Raw genomic sequence first — 19,567 nt, forward strand, 5'->3', positions numbered from 1 at the left:
TGAAACAGCTGGCTCCCGCCAACCGCCCACCCACACCGCGTACACGAAAAAATTAAAATTTACAAGACTTTGTTGTGCAATTGCTGCTAATTAAACAATGCAACTTTGTCGTTGCTCGGCGGACATCGGCTGTCGTTGTTAATGGTGCTAGTGCTGGCAGGCATTTTTCAGATCCACGGGCGTGAAGAACGGTCAATCGGAAGCCGCACAGTGAATAAAACTACGAGCAGAGCATTATATATTAAAGGAATCAAAAGTGCATAGAAACAGGCCGCAGAATGCACCCAGAGCTGTTGCATAAATTTCGTTAGTAATTCTAACTATTTGTCGGTGCTTGTTCACTTGTGTGGGTGTCGCTCTCGATGTCTGTATATTAGTTTAGTGTTATTTATATTCCTAATTACAAACGTCGCCGTTCTCGCGTTGTGTTGTCGCATTAAAAACTTTAGTCTGTCGTTGGCGGGCGCCGCTCTTAGTCGCTTACATCCAAACGGGCCAGAGGCAGAGAGAAAGGGGGAAAATAGAAACGTGCCGCTGCTTACGTGCCACAAGACACAGCCAGAGTACAAAGCAACCCAACCAAAACCCCCCGCCATCACCTTGCCTTGAAGTGTCGCCTGTCGGTATCGCGCTTCCTATTTATTTGCCCCTCAAAACGGAACGGAACTTCTTTCCGAGTGGTGTCAAGGTAGCCAGAACAGTTCATCCTCCACATATGTACATATATACATGCACACAAGTAGTATGTACATGGACTATAAAAATAGTACTACACATAATATATACACATGGGGTCAATATAATAGGTACGCCACCACCAGAGAGGACTGCGTGAAAAGAATAGCGAGCGTTCATAGTATAGATGGTTCTGAAATACACACAACATAATACTCAGGCAACATAATAGCACCTTTTCATAGGGGATTATACCTACAGAATAGCGACGACCCTTAACCTTCTCGGAAGTGTGGAGTGGTAGTGTTTCGAGGGAGGATATCGACATTTTTCCCAAGAACCAATCGTTCATAAATAGGCGAATTTCTTTTTCAGTCAACTACAGACGGAGCTAGTGCGAGTACCTATTATCTTGATCATAAGTGTAGACATTTTCTAAACATACATACATACGTTTTATGTTTATAAGGCTGTCTGGGAAGTGGGGCGGCAGCTGTATAAAGCTGATAAAGAAGTATTTATTGTTTGTTTTTTGTCATTAATTGCACTTTGAACGTTTCATTAATATATTAGCAACGAATTCGGTATTTCGCGAATGTGTGTGTGTGTTTTGGCAATGAATATTCGATTGTAAAATTGCGTAAATTTCGTTTGGTTTTTAAAGAATAGCATTCGCTTCAGTGCTGTAAAAACAGTCGCCAGGTTTGGGTCTAGAGCTTTCAAAACTGTAGTGCATTGCATTCAGCTGTTAATGACTTTGTAACTGTATTGCATTTACATGGTGGCTGGAAAAGTTCCATTTATTACATATAATAAAGGAATTCGAGTCATTTATTTATTTAAAGTAGCATACTAATTGATTTTAATTAGTGCTAATGAGAACCAAATTGACAAACGAAAACCAAAACAAAAAAGCGCTTGCCCAGCACTCCTCAAACTGTATGAGTTCATGCTAATGGATTTGTTTTCTCTCTCTCTCTCTCACCCATAGGCTCAACCAACGGCATACACACATCACGTGTCTGACGCTCGGCCCCCAGTTTTGTAGCCAACGATCACCTGGTGCTATTTCTCTCCGAAAAAATCCGTCTCTGGTGCTGTTTCTCTCCGAAAAATGTTCTCACTGCAGCAAATAATCAAAGCAGCGACCGCAAATAGCGGCAACTGCTGCGTGGGTGGCAGCGATCTCTACAGGCTGCTCAGGCATCTCAGCAGTCTGACGTCAGCGGCAGCAACTACAGCCATAGCCACAACCACAACCACAACTACAACTACAGCAATGCCAAAGCAATCTAGTCAAGCGACAGCATTGTCGAGCGACCAAAACTTCAGCGACAACGCCATTCGCTCGCCCCATTCGAAGCCCAACGGTTGCTGTTACGGAGAGTCAGATTCGGAGTCGGCGCACAGCGTGAACGTGTACGTGAACGGAAACTTGTCAACGCAATTCGCCCGAAAGGTGCTGCAGCAGCGCAGACAGGACATCCAGCGCCTCATACATACCCAGCCCCCCAGTGGACACGGAGCCAAATCCTCGCAGCAACAGAATCAACAGCAGACGACCACAAAGTTCGCCATGTCCTCGCTAGCAGCGGAGCCCCTGCCCCAGGCTCACAAATCGGATGAAATCACAGCAGTCGCCAGCACCAGCAGTGATGTGGCAGCAGCGGACGCCAACATGCCGAGCACCAGCGCCTCCTGCCACGAGGCTGCCTCCAGCACGGGCAAGAAACCCTGCTTCAGCACTGGCCTCGCCGAGATTCTGCAGTTCATGGAGCTCATCGGAAATCTAAAGGTACATAGTATACTAAAGAAAGAAACCCGTTTCGTTTCCTCTTTTGTGCTGTGCTGTGCTTTGCTTGTGTACTGTCGCGTCATATGTGCGCATCGATTTTTCCCGCCGCCACCCTTAGCGCGGGAAGTGCTTGGCACCCGGGCGCTGCTTTGATTTGACCGATTTCCGATTCAGTCAGCAATTTGTACGCTATACTCGATCGAAGCCTCCCCGACATCGCGTGACAATCATATTAGTTTTGTTTTTTAAATGACGGACACGTCTCGTCACTTAATGTCTTGAATGGCCGTGAAATCTCAGCCTTATATGAAGGAGATTATATTTTGTGAGGGGCATCAACCTTGAGACTGGAGTATAATAAGGCTTTGGTTAACACAATTTTGCCAAGAGATTAGAGCGAGCTCTGGGTATATAGCGTCGTATAACAAATCATATATGATTGGCAATATTTGCTTAACGCATTGCATCCTATATGATTCAGATAGGAATTATTTGATTGAGTCATATAGAGGGGATAGAGATTCTATCAACAATATCTGGGCATTAGGGCATTGTATGGGAGATATTCTATCAAAATATTTACTCAAAATCCCCCAATTTCATTCGCAAACAGAGAGCCAAACAGAAAATAAACAAAAACGAAAGCGAACCGAGTGCTAAAAGTATATTTATTTATTTTTTGTATAATCTATTCTATTCTATCGACGCTCTTTTCATTCTTTTGTTCGTTCTTTTTGTAAGAATATTGTATAATATGTGGGACAACCTCGCTCTCGTGTCCCTCTCGGAATGAATTTGTATAGTCGGTTGCCAAAAAAAATACATACATACATATATACAATATATCTTGTGTATTGTGTATTTGAACAATGCTCTCGCTATACATTGTAGTCTGTGCTTGAAATTAGCTGAGTAATTTTGTAATATTTTACACAACTAAGCCAGATGCAGTTAAATGAGCAAAGTCTACCTATAAACTATAAACAAATACCTAAGCAGAGACAAAGAACAGCTGTTTTAAATCAACAAAAACCCAAGCAAACAGAGCAAAAGTCAAGAGAGCTAGCTGCTAGAGCGTTCCATACCCACTATCACTTTCCCCGAACCGAACCGAACCCTCTGCTAGAGATAGCTTAACTTGTATCTAATCAGAGCTCATTCGAAACTTTCAACAAAATTATGAAGACAACAACGACAGCACGGGACTCATTTTCTTATCGACAAGAAGGCCCCCAAAAAGCGAATCGATTGCAGTTTGAGCAGGCTGCCCCGCCGTCCATCGGTGGAAATGCCACTCAATGCCGAAATGGTTTCTGAACCCGAGAAAGCAAAGTTCCAAAACATTGGCTCGCTCACGTGAGGCCCCATGAAATTCGTATTTATTTTGCTGAAATATCTAGAATAATCTTGAATTTCAGTGAGCAATACAATAAATTCTCAGTCGTCAGCATTGACGTACGTCGGACAACAGAATTTGACAAAGGCATAACGAAATATTCCCACTGGCAATTTTCTAAATTTTCTTTATAGTACATAAAGCGCATATAGAGCGCAACAAATAAGAAAGGCAAATCCGCTCGTGACTTTGATCTTGGCCTTCAAAATATAGACGCTATATGGGAGAATTTTGTGGTGTGTATCTCTACATAGAGGGGTTGATCGACGATGTTCTGTTTTCAAAACAAAATTGAAATGAATACTGCTATCTGTGATGGCAGGGTGAAATGGAGCCATTAGCTGAAATGAGAATACAACCAATTTGTTGTGTCTGTTGATGAACTACAAGAGAGACTGAACGATATCTGGTTCCATCTGGTTCCCTAATTCAATGACCCATCCTTGTCCAGGAATACTTTCATTACTGGATACTCGAGAGATAAAGTCAATATTAATTGCATTTTTTGAGTCAATCAACTTCATTTATTCAACTGAATCCCATACATCCTACAAATCATTGTTATTAGTAGTATTCTTATCTATATATATATATATGTATATGTATATGTATAGTTGCTATATCCATTTATTTTGTGCATCATTATGCATGTTGATTCAACCTCAGAGCTCATTCGGATTGGCGTTGGGGAGCGTGTGCTGGGGTCTCTGATAACGCCAACAATTGCACTTCATTACGTGGCTACAGCTCGGAATTGGCCAGAGATAATCAGCCTAGCCCGATAAGTCACGGACTGTGAGCTATATAGTCTGGTCATATAAGAGTTTGGGTGAAACAGGAAACCCAATTTCTACCTTTGGCAAGAGACAGGCAGCTGCTTCGGCAAATGGGCATGCAACTAGGTCTCTGGGCCCGACCGCATACCGCAGCGACTGTTGCTATAAATAAAACTGTTATTGATCAAATAGCAACAGTCTACAAAGCGTGTAAGCGCCCTCGATGGCAGGTTTAAGTTGAAGGCCTCAGCACGCTTGTGGCAGGGGCCTCAGCGTCAGCGAGGCATCAGCCTTGATGTGTGCAACGATGTCACCAGCGTCGCGCGCCATCGAATGTTTTTAATTAGGCAGAGTGCTTAGTGGGGGAGGCATGGAATCATCCATGGAAAGATGCCACAGTTCCAGCGACAATACGTATTACATTTCCACTAACCCAGTCTGCCTGTCTGTCTCTCTATCCAACAGCACACCAAACGCACTGGATGGGTGCTGCGTGATGTCAACGACTGCGAATCGATTTCGGGTCACATGTATCGGATGAGCATGCTCACCTTTCTGCTGGATGGCAGCGAGGGACTCAACCAGATACGATGCATGGAACTGGCGCTGGTGCACGACCTGGCCGAGAGTCTAGTGGGCGATATAACCCCATTCTGTGGCGTGTCCAAGGAGGAAAAGCGGGCCATGGAGTTCAAGGCAATGGAGGATATATGCAAGCTGATCGAACCCCGCGGCAAGCGCATAATGGAACTCTTCGAGGTGAGACATCCATCAGACAACTCTTTGATCTCGCAGTATACTAATTTTTCCATCCATCATTAGGAATACGAGCATGCAGAGAGCGCTGAGAGCAGATTCGTCAAGGATCTGGATCGCCTGGACATGGTGATGCAGGCGTTTGAGTACGAGAAGCGCGACAATTGCCTGCTGAAGCATCAGGAGTTCTTCGACTCGACGGAGGGAAAGTTCAATCATCCGTTTGTGAAGAAGCTGGTGAACGAGATCTACGAGCAGAGGGATGTACTGGCCAAGGCCAAGGGCGCCACGCCGCCGCCGGCCATTGAAGTGCCCAAAATGGAGTTGCCGCCCCCCAAGCTGGGGGTCAACGGTCACGACAGCTCAAGCTGAGCATAGCATTAATTCTAAGCAAGACCAGTCTTAGGCTAGCGCATTAACACATCCTCACATAAACACACACAAAACGCTCTTAATTTGTAAGCCAAAACAAACCACCCAACCTTGACCTCGACACGCTCTAACAATTATCACACGTAATTTATTGCCACAAAACAAAAAAGGAAAGAAAAAAAAGAAAGGATAGCAAGGGACTAACTAGACGACCATCATTCATTTATAGACAGACACTTGTTGACAATTAATGAATTCTCCTTTAGTTAAGCGCAAAGTTTGCAATTCGAGTCTTAGCTAAATATTCAATTGATCTTTGATTAAGGTACCAAAACCCAATTGTACATAACTAAAGCGAATTGTAGTTAATTTTAAATGTATGAATGACGACCTAGAACAATTTTATTTAGCCCGCAAATCAAAACTTAATTAATACGCGTACGCGTACGCGTATGTGTATGTGTATGCACCCGAAAAGAGCATAATCAAAATATTTGATTTTATAGCACAGTTCCATTAGCGGCACATTTACATTCGCAACAGCTAATTTCAGCTTTCCAGCAATACCTTATTCCTCCTAAATATCGTGCTACAACCACCGTTTGTATTTGTTTTCTATAGTATAGGGAATTTCCTATCTACATTCATCTGAAGCCGAAACATTCAAAGTGTCGAATGATGCTTGAATTCGTACTGCACATGAATATATTTTCGCATATTTCTACGAATGTGCCGTAGTGGAACGAACACGGGGGTATTTACTTTATTCTTTGATTGTCGAATGTTTCACACCTGCATTACTTTATCCCGGAATCGGTCAATGTACCATGTAACCGAAATTATATTTAATACTTAATATGAAATTGTGAATTAGGATATATATATATACATATATAAATGATGGAGTCACGCCTCAAAAGTGGCTCAAAAGACAAGCCGCTTTTTTGACTGTTTACAAAATGGAAACTTTATTCACAAAACACAGAAGTATCAGCCAAACCGAATGGAAACTGCAGAACCGATGGGCCACATTCGCCAAATACTCTGAAAGATGTAAAAGGACATTTGAGAGAATGCTCAAAAAATGTGAGACTGACTGCAGACCTTCGATGACGATGAATTGGCTCTCGTGCGAGGAAGTCTGGTGCGAATGCTGCCCGTGCTTCTTAGCTTTATCTGTAATCGGAGTAAAGACGTGACATTTAACGATCCATATTAAATGTGGCACAACTTACGGTGGACTGTGATGCTCCGCTCCGTTTCGCCCAGCGCATTCTTCGCTATGCATTTGTACTCGCCAAAGTCGCGCTTGGTCACCGGTCGCAGGGTGATGCGCATCACAATCCGATAGGCATGATCCACAGCGACGGACTCGTAGGAGCCACCCTGCAGCAGCTCGGTGTCCTTCAGCCAGAAGTTCACAGACGCCGGCTGCGATTCGGTGATGCATTCCAGGCTGACTTTCTGGCCCAGACCCACATAAATGGTATCGTATCGTGTCCAGATTGTGGGCGCAACTGTCAATTAAATCAAATCAAGTAAAATCGTATGATTTATCCATCATAAATCTATCTACTTACAGTTCACCACCAGCATGACGCGCTTGCTCACCGTTGGAGGGACCCCATTGGAGGCGATGCACAGATAGGCACCCATGTGAGTCCTCTGCACTTGCCACAGCGTTAGATTTTGTCCTTCGACGCTGTAGACCTCTTGAGCGCCCTCGTCCGTCAGCCAGAGCGGCGTGGACTCCTCGCGGCGCCATGTGATGGTGGGCGTGGGAACGCCTGTTGCATAGCAAGTGAGGGTCACGTTCTGACCCGTGGCACGCACCACATCCTGGCTGGTCTGAAAATCAACAATATCGGGCGGCACCACCACATCCAGGTAGCCCATTTGGCTCTTCATGGGATCTGTGTTGATTTGGCACATGTACCTGCAGCAAATCGAAGGGGAATTTAGCTGCTGCCTGTCCCTGTCCCTCATTAAATAGCAACAAACCATCCACGATCCGATTCCTGGACATCGCGTATCTTCAGCTGCCAGATGCGATGCTCCGTGTGGGAGATGGCAATGCGATGATTCTTGGTGATGACATGGTTCTGTATGCTGAGAATGGTCTGCGTGTCCACCCGCAGCCAGGCCACCTTGAAGCTAACCAGCTCGTGGACCACACAAGTGAGCATTGCGTCGCGTCCCACGGGTATGGTTACATTGTTGATGGGACCACTGAACTTGGGATCCGCTGGAAACGAACGAAGGTTGGTTGACATTTATGGCTCTGCTTATTAGAGTACTAAATGGGGCAGCAGATATACTCATAACTGTGGCCTGTGGCAGGGGTAGCAGTGCCAGTGCCAGTGGCAGTCCACCCTGGGTTAGTAGGGGAGGGAGTGCTTTATGAGGCTTGCAAATGCTAGATGTTGGCCTTTGCGCTGTATCCATTGGAAGGAACTCGGGCGAGAAAATATAATTGAATTTACAATAATTTGTTTTGGCAAAATGTTCGGCCGCCTGCCAACGTTCTCCATTTCTAATCCACAATTTTAAATATAATTATTTAATAGCTTTTCCGAGGCGCATTTCTGCCTGTGTCTGCAGAATGTCAACGGCTCGAGGGGAAAATTGTCAACGCTTGCCAGATGCCCCGCCAAAGTGGTCAAAGATATTTCCAAAATATTATCCAGCGGCCATAAATTTGACCAAGCCAACATTAAGCGAAGGAAAACAGCAAATAATCCAACAATTAGTTAAATTAACTGTTTATTAGGGATGACCCCACGCCGCCAGACTTTGAAAAAAAAAGGTTCTTAAGCAGGAAAATTATGAGCAGGATGTTCAGGTTCAGATGGTTTCAGTTTGAAGATCCAGGGGAATTTAAAGAAAACTTTAACGTACTCAGTTGATTTTTAAAAGGATTTTATTACTCCTTTCTTCAATATCGTGGGCTCCCCTTCATAAGAGTTCAAACACCTTGCAGCTAAAACTGATAATTTTTTTGATGGGAGGGTACAATGGAATTCAACTCAACTCGCAATCATTTTCCAGTCAAGCTACCCGACCACAAGACTTTGACATTTGGCCGTCAGCCTCTAACCGCCCGCCTAACCGCACACAGACCTCAGACCATGACACCCCCCATCGCAATAGCGGAAAAAAATAGAAATCACATCACATGCCTAACAAGTAGCATGATTTTGTGGCTCGGCCCCTTCAACCCTCCGCCACACGCTGCGGCCAGGAGGGGTCGAGCGTGGAGCCCTTCGTTTGCTCACCTCACACACAGCAAATACCTAAATTACAATTATGACCAAATAATAGCCCGAAAAAATGCAAAAATCTAATAGAGCAGAGGGAGCTGCTGGTACCGGGAAAATTGTAAAAAGCTGGCTACTGGCTCCACTTTTACATTTGAACGGCGACGACCGCCGCCACCTCTTACACTGATTGCGGTGCGGGTGCAGGTGCGGGTGTGGGCGTATTTCAACCAAACTAGCATCAGATTGGGCTGGGGAAGCCTACGACGATGCCACGCTATATAGCCTATAATTTGCGATTATGTTTGGGTTCGGTATGCCGGGGCACACACCACACCACGCCACTTCACTCCACTACCCATGTTGGGGTGGGCATGTATGAGAAGCCATTGTTTGGCTGCCTGTGGTTGCTGCTGTTATTGCAATTTGGTTATTGCATGTTTGCATATTGAAACATTCCAAAGAAAGGGACAAGCGAGACTTTTAACCATAGGTGGGTATACTACTATAGTACTATAGTATGTCTGGGCAGGTAATGCAAATTCGCATTTAACTTTGTGGCCGCTAAATGGTTTTCCTGTTGCTAACTTTGTGGCAGGAAATTCATGGTAGTCTCTGTAGGATACTCTATGCGGTCTTAGAGAATTTCAATAGAACATTTTGATTTTCCATAGGTTGTATTCTTGTCTCCTTTGGATTGTATTTGCATTACGCTTCGATCTTTTTTGTTTAAAACACACAGCTGGAATCCAGCTCCATGGAGGAGTTCTATCCCCACACTGTTGAACTTGAAACGGAAAGTGAATGTCCTGTCTGTTAGACACTCCAACCGTCTGCCGTTTTCAGGCGGAACGCAACACAATCAGCACGCAATGTCTGCCAAAAAAAAAAAAAGACTGTGCCCCTACCCCACTGCAGGGGGACTGCAGCACCACAGCTATCCTTAACACTTCAGCAGCAGCAGCAGCAGAAAATCAGTAGCACGACCAGCCACAAAAAAGTGGCAAGAAAATAGCGCAGAGTGCAATAGGAAGTGAAAAACGTCGCCTTTCCGCGATTGTCTGTCTGTCTGTCTGTCTGGTTGGCTGTCCGTCTGGTGGCCTGCTGGGAGGAAGAATGGAGCTGGCAATGGCTGATGGAGTTTTAGTTTTGGGGTTTTGGGACATCATTCTTGGCCCGAACCACTCAATTCTCACTTTCTTATCGCACACTGCGGCTACCCTGCCAATATTTCTGTTTATTTTGCATTTGGCACATTGATTTAAAAACAATTTCTGATATATTTATCGCATTTGGCTTCCCAAAGTCAAGCAAAATTTGTTTTGTTTTTCTGTGTTGTGCGATTTTTGAGCGGGGTTTGGGTTTTTGGGCGCCCATTTTTCCCAAGCGGAAGTTGCTCCTCCTCGCTGCTCTCTTCCCCTGTCCCTATCCCTTCTGTCTGGGGAATATGTTGGCCACAGTTTATTCACTTATGGACTCGTTGGACTTCCGATTGCTGCCGCCTCCCCCGCCATTTGGCGCCCACTGCTGTTGGTATTTATAACGCTTTTCGTTAGCACTCTTGTTTCGGATATTTTCCACGTTAAATGTAGTCAATTAGCTGAACCTTCGCGGCGAAATTTATGTTGCCGTTTAACTGATGTTCCTCAAAGTGTTTCTAATATTTATGGGCTGGAAACTAAAGGATCGGATTAAAGGATAGAAGGTCGCAATAATTAAACCCTTTCTATTCGATTTTAACTCTAATTATTTTCCATTTGGAGGTGCATTTTAAATATATTAAATTTAATTTAAATTATATTTATAATTAATTATATATTATATAGATATTATTATATTATATTATATATTACAATTAATTGTAATTCGTAAAGTTTTTTGTTTGATTCTTTTTTAATTGCAAATTATTCTCCCCGTTAAACTTTCGTTGCTCTTAATTGTATTTATTTTATATATTCTCTGCATTGTATATCCCCCTTAGAAAGCTTTAGCTTAGAGCCAACTTACAGTTGTTTAACTCCGAGAAGCTGGCCCAGCTCAGACACACGCAGTGCAGCAGGAGCCAGATATCAGCGAAGCCTTTTCTCATATTCCCAGATCTGGCCTGGCTTGGACATCCACTTAAGTGCCAACCAAAGTGCAAAACTTTTGCCTAAATGTTGTACTCTTTTCTTTTATCCTTTTTCTTTTTTTTGTTATCACTTTCACTAGCCCAAGCTGAGTTTCCGCTGCACTAATGTGAACTTATTTTTTTTCGGTTTATTTTAGTAAAATTTCCTTCCGCTTTTCCTGCCGATGGATGCCGGAGACGAACGTCTGCACACAGTTGGAACTGGCCGCGAACTGCGAGCGGTGCTGATAATCAAGTGTCAAAATTCATATTCAAAATTCAAACGCTGCCTGGCTATGGCGATGGCAATGCGATGGCGTTGCGCATGTGTCTTGCTGGCAGGCCGAGTGGGAATGGGAGCGGGAGTGGGCTGTTGCGGCCAGTAGTCAAGGTGCCCCAAGCAGTGTGGCATAAAGTGGAGTGGATATTGCAGGGGGGTGGCCAAGGCGAAGGCGAAGGTATGCAATAGTAAATGTTTCATTCATAAAGCGCCCAACGTAATATTTTCCTATGCACGTGACGCTCGTCGTAGTTGTAGTACTAGCTTTTGCCACTGCTGTTGCTGTGTCTCATGGCACGAGTATGTGACACCGGACTGGCGGAAAAGGACATTTGATTGGGCGTACAAGGAAGTGTGCACGAGAATACCATAAATGGAGTCCATTCACCTAGCAACTCTCCCTTTCGAATTGTTTCTCAATACCCATTCTAATTAACCCCGAAAAATGCCACACATACTCAAACGTCTGCACATCTCTATATTCCGCCAAGCTTTTCACCTTTCTTCGCATCCTGTGGCGCCTGTCTTTTCTGCCTCGCCAGCAGTTTCCTAACAGGTTTGCATGTGTGTGCTTCCCGGCATGCCGCCACGTACGAGTGTGGCTCATTATTTGCGCACAATTAGCGCTTTTCAATAGCGATAACAATAATGATAATATTCCAAGTTGTTGTTCTACTCTTGGGGGAAATCTTTTGCTGGCATATGCAAGTTTCTCTCGGTGCAGAAAACTGAAGAGTTTGCTCGAATTTGATAGAGTTGGATAAAGTAACCAGGGAAGTACAGGAGTATAAGAAATTCGTGCAAATATATGTTTAAGTTTCCTTCGTTATACTAAATACTTAATAATACTTAATAACAAGCTAAACTCTATGGAAAATACCCTTGATACTTGATAAGGACCCCATCGAGCATGTTCCTCCGATCACAAGAAGGCGTGGACAGCCCAGTACGTACGAGGAATTCCAGAGATTTCCAGATCAGATGTGGAATAGCGGAGCAATAGCAATTAAACTAAAAATATTGACATTGATGGGTTCCATCACGTCCAGATCCGATGAGAAGTGGCAGAGTTTTAGCGATTGAATTAAAAATCGGCTTAAAAATAAACGTGCAACACTGTGGTGCCACCACAATGAGTGGTAGTTTCTTAAACTAAATAAAATTAATGTCAATAATTGACCCTTTTTTTTTTTATTACAAATTTAGGGATATTCTCCCGATCACGAGAAGGCGTGGGCCTCGTATGTGGATGACTGATGACCTATCCAGGTCTAGGGATATTTTTCTGATCACAGGAAGCCTTGGCACACCCTGATCGGACAACAACTAACGGATAAAACCAGAAATTTATGAAAGGACTCCATCAAATCAAGGACATTTTTCCGATCACAGGAAGAGGTCGCACGTCATGATCGGTCGGAAAATAACGGAAAAGAATAAAACAAAACTTGCTTGTTATTGTCAATTGTTTTAGAACAACACGCATCAATTTGGTGGAGCTCGAAACCAAAATTTTCAGATCTGCTCATACCAGGCGCACAGAAATCAGCAGAAGGTCGCTGCTTTTTTTAAATTCTCTTTTTTTCTTGTTTCTCTTTGTATTTCGTTGCTCTCTTTTTTCGCTCTCATTTTTCCCATTTTCTGCCTCCACTTTCCACCGCCCAAATGGCAGAAAACCGTTAAATTCAAATCTGAGATACCAGGCGCACAGAAATCAGCAGAAGGTCGCTGCTTTTTTTAAATTTTCTTTTTTTCTTGTTTCTCTTTGTATTTCGTTGCTCTCTTTTTTCGCTCTCATTTTTCCCATTTTCTGCCTCCACTTTCCACCGCCCAAATGGCCGAAAACCGTTAAATTCAAATCTGTGATACCAGGCGCACAGAAATCAGCAGAAGGTCGCTGCTTTTTTTAAATTCTCTTTTTTTCTTGTTTCTCTTTGTATTTCGTTGCTCTCTTTTTTCGCTCTCATTTTTCCCATTTTCTGCCTCCACTTTCCACCGCCCAAATGGCAGAAAACCGTTAAATTCAAATCTGAGATACCAGGCGCACAGAAATCAGCAGAAGGTCGCTGCTTTTTTTAAATTCTCTTTTTCTTCTCTTTGAATTTCGTTGCTCTCTTTTTTTCTCATTTTTCCCTTTCCTCTCCACTTTCCACCGCCCAAATGGCAGAAAACCGTTAAATTCAAATCTGAGATACCAGGCGCACAGAAATCAGCAGAAGGTCGCTGCTTTTTTTAAATTTCTTTTTTTCTTGTTTCTCTTTGTATTTCGTTGCTCTCTTTTTTCGCTCTCATTTTTCCCATTTTCTGCCTCCACTTCCACCGCCCAAATGGCGAAAACCGTTAAATTCAAATCTGAGATACCAGGCGCACAGAAATCAGCAGAAGGTCGCTGCTTTTTTTAAATTCTCTTTTTTTCTTGTTTCTCTTTGTATTTCGTTGCTCTCTTTTTTCGCTCTCATTTTTCCCATTTTCTGCCTCCACTTTCCACCGCCCAAATGGCCGAAAACCGTTAAATTCAAATCTGAGATACCAGGCGCACAGAAATCAGCAGAAGGTCGCTGCTTTTTTTAAATTCTCTTTTTTTCTTGTTTCTCTTTGTATTTCGTTGCTCTCTTTTTTCGCTCTCATTTTTCCCATTTTCTGCCTCCACTTTCCACCGCTCAAATGGCCGAAAACCGTTAAATTCAAATCTGAGATACCAGGCGCACAGAAATCAGCAGAAGGTCGCTGCTTTTTTTAAATTCTCTTTTTTTCTTGTTTCTCTTTGTATTTCGTTGCTCTCTTTTTTCGCTCTCATTTTTCCCATTTTCTGCCTCCACTTTCCACCGCCCAAATGGCAGAAAACCGTTAAATTCAAATCTGAGATACCAGGCGCACAGAAATCAGCAGAAGGTCGCTGCTTTTTTTAAATTCTCTTTTTTTCTTGTTTCTCTTTGTATTTCGTTGCTCTCTTTTTTCGCTCTCATTTTTCCCATTTTCTGCCTCCACTTTCCACCGCCCAAATGGCCGAAAACCGTTAAATTCAAATCTGAGATGCCAGGCGCACAGAAATCAGCAGAAGGTCGCTGCTTTTTTTAAATTCTCTTTTTTTCTTGTTTCTCTTTGTATTTCGTTGCTCTCTTTTTTCGCTCTCATTTTTCCCATTTTCTGCCTCCACTTTCCACCGCCCAAATGGCCGAAAACCGTTAAATTCAAATCTGAGAGACCAGGCGCACAGAAATCAGCAGAAGGTCGCTGCTTTTTTTAAATATCTTTTTTCGCTCCCCCCCCCCCCACCCCACGACCTTACAACGCCAATCGCAGAGGTCGCTTTTTTTAAATTCTCTTTTTTTCTTGTTTCTCTTTGTATTTCGTTGCTCTCTTTTTTCGCTCTCATTTTTCCCATTTTCTGCCTCCACTTTCCACCGCCCAAATGGCCGAAAACCGTTAAATTCAAATCTGAGATACCAGGCGCACAGAAATCAGCAGAAGGTCGCTGCTTTTTTTAAATTCTCTTTTTTTCTTGTTTCTCTTTGTATTTCGTTGCTCTCTTTTTTCGCTCTCATTTTCCCATTTTCTGCCTCCACTTTCCACCGCCCAAATGGCCGAAAACCGTTAAATTCAAATCTGAGATCCAGGCGCACAGAAATCAGCAGAAGGTCGCTGCTTTTTTTAAATTCTCTTTTTTCTTGTTTCTCTTTGTATTTCGTTGCTCTCTTTTTTCGCTCTCATTTTTCCCATTTTCTGCCTCCACTTTCCACCGCCAAATGGCGAAAACCGTTAAATTCAAATCTGAGATACCAGGCGCACAGAAATCAGCAGAAGGTCGCTGCTTTTTTTAAATTCTCTTTTTTCTTGTTTCTCTTTGTATTTCGTTGCTCTCTTTTTTCGCTCTTCTTTTTCCCATTTTCTGCCTCCACTTTCCACCGCCCAAATGGCAGAAAACCGTTAAATTCAAATCTGAGGACCAGGCGCACAGAAATCAGCAGAAGGTCGCTCTTTTTTAAATTCTTTTTTTTTCTTGTTTCTCTTTGTATTTCGTTGCTCTCTTTTTTCGCTCTCATTTTCCCATTTTCTGCCTCCACTTCCACCGCCCAAATGGAGCGAAAACCGTTAAATTCAAATCTGAGATACCAGGCGCACAGAAATCAGCAGAAGGTCGCTGCTTTTTTTAAATTCTCTTTTTTTCTTGTTTCTCTTTGTATTTCGTTGCTCTCTTTTTTCGCTCTCATTTTTCCCATTTTCTGCCTCCACTTTCCACCGCCAAATGGCCGAAAACCGTTAAATTCAAATCTGAGATACCAGGCGCACAGAAATCAGCAGAAGGTCGCGCTTTTTTTAAACTTTTTTTTTTTCTTGTTTCTCTTTGATTTCGCTCTCTTTTTTCGCTCTCATTTTTCCCGTTTTCTGCCTCCACTTTCCACCGCCCAAATGGCAGAAAACCGTTAAATTAAATGAGAGCAAAAGGCGCACCGAAATCAGCAGAAGGTCGCTGCTTTTTATAAATTATCAACCTTTGCTGATTTCTTCGCCTGGCTTTTTCGGTTTTTGCCTGGTGGAAGTGGAGGCAGAAAACGGAAAATGAGAGCGAAAAAAAGAGCAACGAAATAAAAAGAAACAAGAAAAAAGAGATTTAAAAAATGCGTTTTTTTCTGTGTTTCTGTTGGTATTTCAGATTTTAACGGTTTCGCCTTGGCGGTGGAAAGTGGAGGCAGAAAATGGGAAAAAGGGAAAAAAGAGAGCAACGAAATACAAAGAGAAAAAGAAAAAAGAAAAAAAAGCAGCGACCTTCTGCGATTTCTGTGCGCCTTTAGATTTGAATTTAACGGTTTTCTGCCATTTGGGCGGTGGAAGTGGAGGCAGAAAATGGGAAAAATGAGAGCGAAAAAAGAGAGCAACGAAATACAAAGAGAAACAAGAAAAAAGAGAATTAAAAAAGAGCGACCTTTTGCTGATTTCTGCGTGCCTCCGATTTGAATTTACGGTTTCGCCATTTGGGCGGTGGAAGGTGGAGGCAGAAAGGGAAAATGAGAGCGAAAAAAGAGAGCAACGAAATACAAAGAGAAACAAGAAAAAAAGAGAATTTAAAAAAAGAGCGACCTTCTGCGATTTCTGGCGCCTCAGATTTGATTTAACGGTTTCGCCATTGGGCGGAGAAAGGAAAAGAGGCGAAAAAAGAGAGAAGAAAAAGAGAACAAGAAAAAGAATTTAAAAAAGCGCGATCTCAATTAATTTAATTTTCGCCATTTGGCGGTGGAAAGTGGAGGCAGAAAATGGGAAAAATGAGAGCGAAAAAAGAGAGCAACGAAATACAAAGAGAAACAAGAAAAAAAAGAATTTAAAAAAAGAGCGACCTTCTGCTGATTTCTGTGCGCCTGGTATCTCAGATTTGAATTTAACGGTTTTCTGCCATTTGGCGGTGGAAAGTGGAGGCAGAAAATGGGAAATGAGAGCGAAAAAAGAGAGCAACGAAATACAAAGAGAAACAAGAAAAAAAGAGAATTTAAAAAAAGAGCGACCTTCTGCTGATTTCTGTGCGCCTGTATTAGATTTGAATTTAACGGTTTTTGCTATTTGGCGGTGGAAAGTGGAGGCAGAAAATGGGAAAATGAGAGCGAAAAAAGAGAGCAACGAAATACAAAAAGAGAAACAAGAAAAAAGAGAATTTAAAAAAAGCAGCGACCTTCTGCTGATTTCTGTGCGCCTGGTATCTCAGATTTGAATTTAACGGTTTTCGGCCATTTGGGCGGTGGAAAGTGGAGGCAGAAAATGGGAAAAATGAGAGCGAAAAAAGAGAGCAACGAAATACAAAGAGAAACAAGAAAAAAAGAGAATTTAAAAAAAGCAGCGACCTTCTGCTGATTTCTGTGCGCCTGGTATCTCAGATTTGAATTTAACGGTTTTCTGCCATTTGGGCGGTGGAAAGTGGAGGAGAAAATGGGAAAAATGAGAGCGAAAAAAGAGAGCAACGAAATACAAAGAGAAACAAGAAAAAAGAGAATTTAAAAAAAGCAGCGACCTTCTGCTGATTTCTGTGCGCCTGGTATCTCAGATTTGAATTTAACGGTTTTCTGCCATTTGGGCGGTGGAAGTGGAGGCAGAAAATGGGAAAAATGAGAGCGAAAAAAGAGAGCAACGAAATACAAAGAGAAACAAGAAAAAAAGAGAATTTAAAAAAAGCAGCGACCTTCTGCTGATTTCTGTGCGCCTGGTATCTCAGATTTGAATTTAACGGTTTTTGCCATTTGGGCGGTGGAAAGTGGAGGCAGAAAATGGAAAAATGAGAGCGAAAAAAGAGAGAACGAAATAAAAGAGAAACAAGAAAAAAAGAGAATTTAAAAAAAGAGCGACCTTCTGCTGATTTCTGTGCGCCTGGCATCTCAGATTTGAATTTAACGGTTTTCTGCCATTTGGGCGGTGGAAGTGGAGGAGAAAATGGGAAAAATGAGAGCGAAAAAAGAGAGCAACGAAATACAAAGAGAAACAAGAAAAAAAGAGAATTTAAAAAAAGCAGCGACCTTCTGCTGATTTCTGTGCGCCTGGTATCTCAGATTTGAATTTAACGGTTTTCTGCCATTTGGGCGGTGGAAGTGGAGGCAGAAAATGGGAAAAATGAGAGCGAAAAAAGAGAGCAACGAAATACAAAGAGAAACAAGAAAAAAAGAGAATTTAAAAAAAGCAGCGACCTTCTGCTGATTTCTGTGCGCCTGGTATCTCAGATTTGAATTTAACGGTTTTCTGCCATTTGGGCGGTGGAAAGTGGAGGCAGAAAATGGGAAAAATGAGAGCGAAAAAAGAGAGCAACGAAATACAAAGAGAAACAAGAAAAAAAGAGAATTTAAAAAAAGCAGCGACCTTCTGCTGATTTCTGTGCGCCTGGTATCTCAGATTTGAATTTAACGGTTTTCGGCCATTTGGGCGGTGGAAAGTGGAGGCAGAAAATGGGAAAAATGAGAGCGAAAAAAGAGAGCAACGAAATACAAAGAGAAACAAGAAAAAAAGAGAAATTAAAAAAAGCAGCGACCTTCTGCTGATTTCTGTGCGCCTGGTATCTCAGATTTGAATTTAACTGTTTTCGGCCATTTGGGCGGTGGAAAGTGGAGGCAGAAAATGGAAAAAATGAGAGCGAAAAAAGAGAGCAACGAAATAAAAGAGAAAAAAAAAAAAAGAGAATTTAAAAAAAGCAGCGACCTTCTGCTGATTTCTGTGCGCCTGGTATCTCAGATTTGAATTTAACGGTTTTCTGCCATTTGGGCGGTGGAAAGTGGAGGCAGAAAATGGGAAAAATGAGAGCGAAAAAAGAGAGCAACGAAATACAAAGAGAAACAAGAAAAAAAGAGAATTTAAAAAAAGCAGCGACCTTCTGCTGATTTCTGTGCGCCTGTATCTCAGATTTGAATTTAACGGTTTTCGGCCATTTGGGCGGTGGAAAGTGGAGGGAGAAAATGGGAAAAATGAGAGCGAAAAAAGAGAGCAACGAAATACAAAGAGAAACAAGAAAAAAAGAGAATTTAAAAAAAGCAGCGACCTTCTGCTGATTTCTGTGCGCCTGATCTCAGATTTGAATTTAACGGTTTTCGGCCATTTGGGGCGGTGGAAAGTGGAGGCAGAAAATGGGAAAATGAGAGCGAAAAAAGAGAGAACGAAATACAAAGAGAAACAAGAAAAAAAGAGAAATTAAAAAAAGCAGCGACCTTCTGCTGATTTCTGTGCGCCTGGTATCTCAGATTTGAATTTAACGGTTTCTGCCATTTGGGCGGTGGAAAGTGGAGGCAGAAAATGGGAAAAATGAGAGCGAAAAAAGAGAGCAACGAAATACAAAGAGAAACAAGAAAAAAAGAGAATTTAAAAAAAGCAGCGACCTTCTGCTGATTTCTGTGCGCCTGGTATCTCAGATTTGAATTTAACGGTTTCGGCCATTTGGGCGGTGGAAAGTGGAGGCAGAAAATGGGAAAAATGAGAGCGAAAAAAGAGAGCAACGAAATACAAAGAGAAACAAGAAAAAAAGAGAATTTAAAAAAAGCAGCGACCTTCTGCTGATTTCTGTGCGCCTGGTATCTCAGATTTGAATTTAACGGTTTTCGGCCATTTGGGCGGTGGAAAGTGGAGGCAGAAAATGGGAAAAATGAGAGCGAAAAAAGAGAGCAACGAAATACAAAGAGAAACAGAAA

General features: G+C 42.6%; 2 protein-coding genes across 3 annotated transcripts; one reads left to right on the forward strand and one right to left on the reverse strand.

Moving 5' to 3' along the window:
• Positions 1-40: 40 nt before the first annotated feature.
• Positions 41-6,705, forward strand: LOC111072040. 2 transcript variants are annotated; one of them, XM_022363628.2, is made up of 4 exons: positions 41-306; positions 1,667-2,470; positions 5,108-5,401; positions 5,465-6,705. In XM_022363628.2, the coding sequence occupies exons 2-4, from the start codon at positions 1,790-1,792 to the stop codon at positions 5,768-5,770; spliced, it is 1,281 nt and encodes a 426-aa protein (XP_022219320.2). In that variant the 5' UTR covers positions 41-306; positions 1,667-1,789; the 3' UTR covers positions 5,771-6,705. The 2 variants fall into 2 exon arrangements, with proteins under 2 accessions (XP_022219320.2, XP_022219319.2); XM_022363627.2 differs by lacking the exon at positions 41-306 and adding an exon at positions 393-688.
• Positions 6,706-6,722: 17 nt separating this feature from the next.
• On the reverse strand, positions 6,723-11,360 carry LOC111072041 (neurotrimin). Its single transcript, XM_022363630.2, has 6 exons — positions 11,035-11,360; positions 7,772-8,015; positions 7,351-7,706; positions 7,006-7,287; positions 6,875-6,946; positions 6,723-6,814 (listed from the first exon to the last, which is right to left on the reverse strand). Exons 1-6 carry the CDS (start codon positions 11,114-11,116, stop codon positions 6,723-6,725), a joined length of 1,128 nt encoding a protein of 375 aa, XP_022219322.2. The 5' UTR covers positions 11,117-11,360.
• Between the last annotated feature and the right edge of the window lie 8,207 nt (positions 11,361-19,567).

Source organism: Drosophila obscura, unplaced genomic scaffold (genome assembly GCF_018151105.1).
Source record: "Drosophila obscura isolate BZ-5 IFL unplaced genomic scaffold, ASM1815110v1 contig_179, whole genome shotgun sequence".
Classification (NCBI taxonomy): domain Eukaryota; kingdom Metazoa; phylum Arthropoda; class Insecta; order Diptera; family Drosophilidae; genus Drosophila; species Drosophila obscura.

Bases quoted from the DNA above. Each gene is read 5' to 3' on its own strand.
- LOC111072040 (XM_022363628.2), top strand. From the start codon at position 1,790: ATGTTCTCACTGCAGCAAATAATCAAAGCAGCGACCGCAAATAGCGGC. The intron at 2,471-5,107 runs GTACATAGTATA...TCTATCCAACAG, and splicing joins AGCTCATCGGAAATCTAAAG to CACACCAAACGCACTGGATG. The intron at 5,402-5,464 runs GTGAGACATCCA...ATCCATCATTAG, and splicing joins GCATAATGGAACTCTTCGAG to GAATACGAGCATGCAGAGAG.
- LOC111072041 (XM_022363630.2), bottom strand. From the start codon at position 11,116: ATGAGAAAAGGCTTCGCTGATATCTGGCTCCTGCTGCACTGCGTGTGT. The intron at 7,707-7,771 runs GTTTGTTGCTAT...GATTTGCTGCAG, and splicing joins CAGGAATCGGATCGTGGATG to GTACATGTGCCAAATCAACA. The intron at 6,947-7,005 runs GTAAGTTGTGCC...CTCCGATTACAG, and splicing joins GCGGAGCATCACAGTCCACC to ATAAAGCTAAGAAGCACGGG.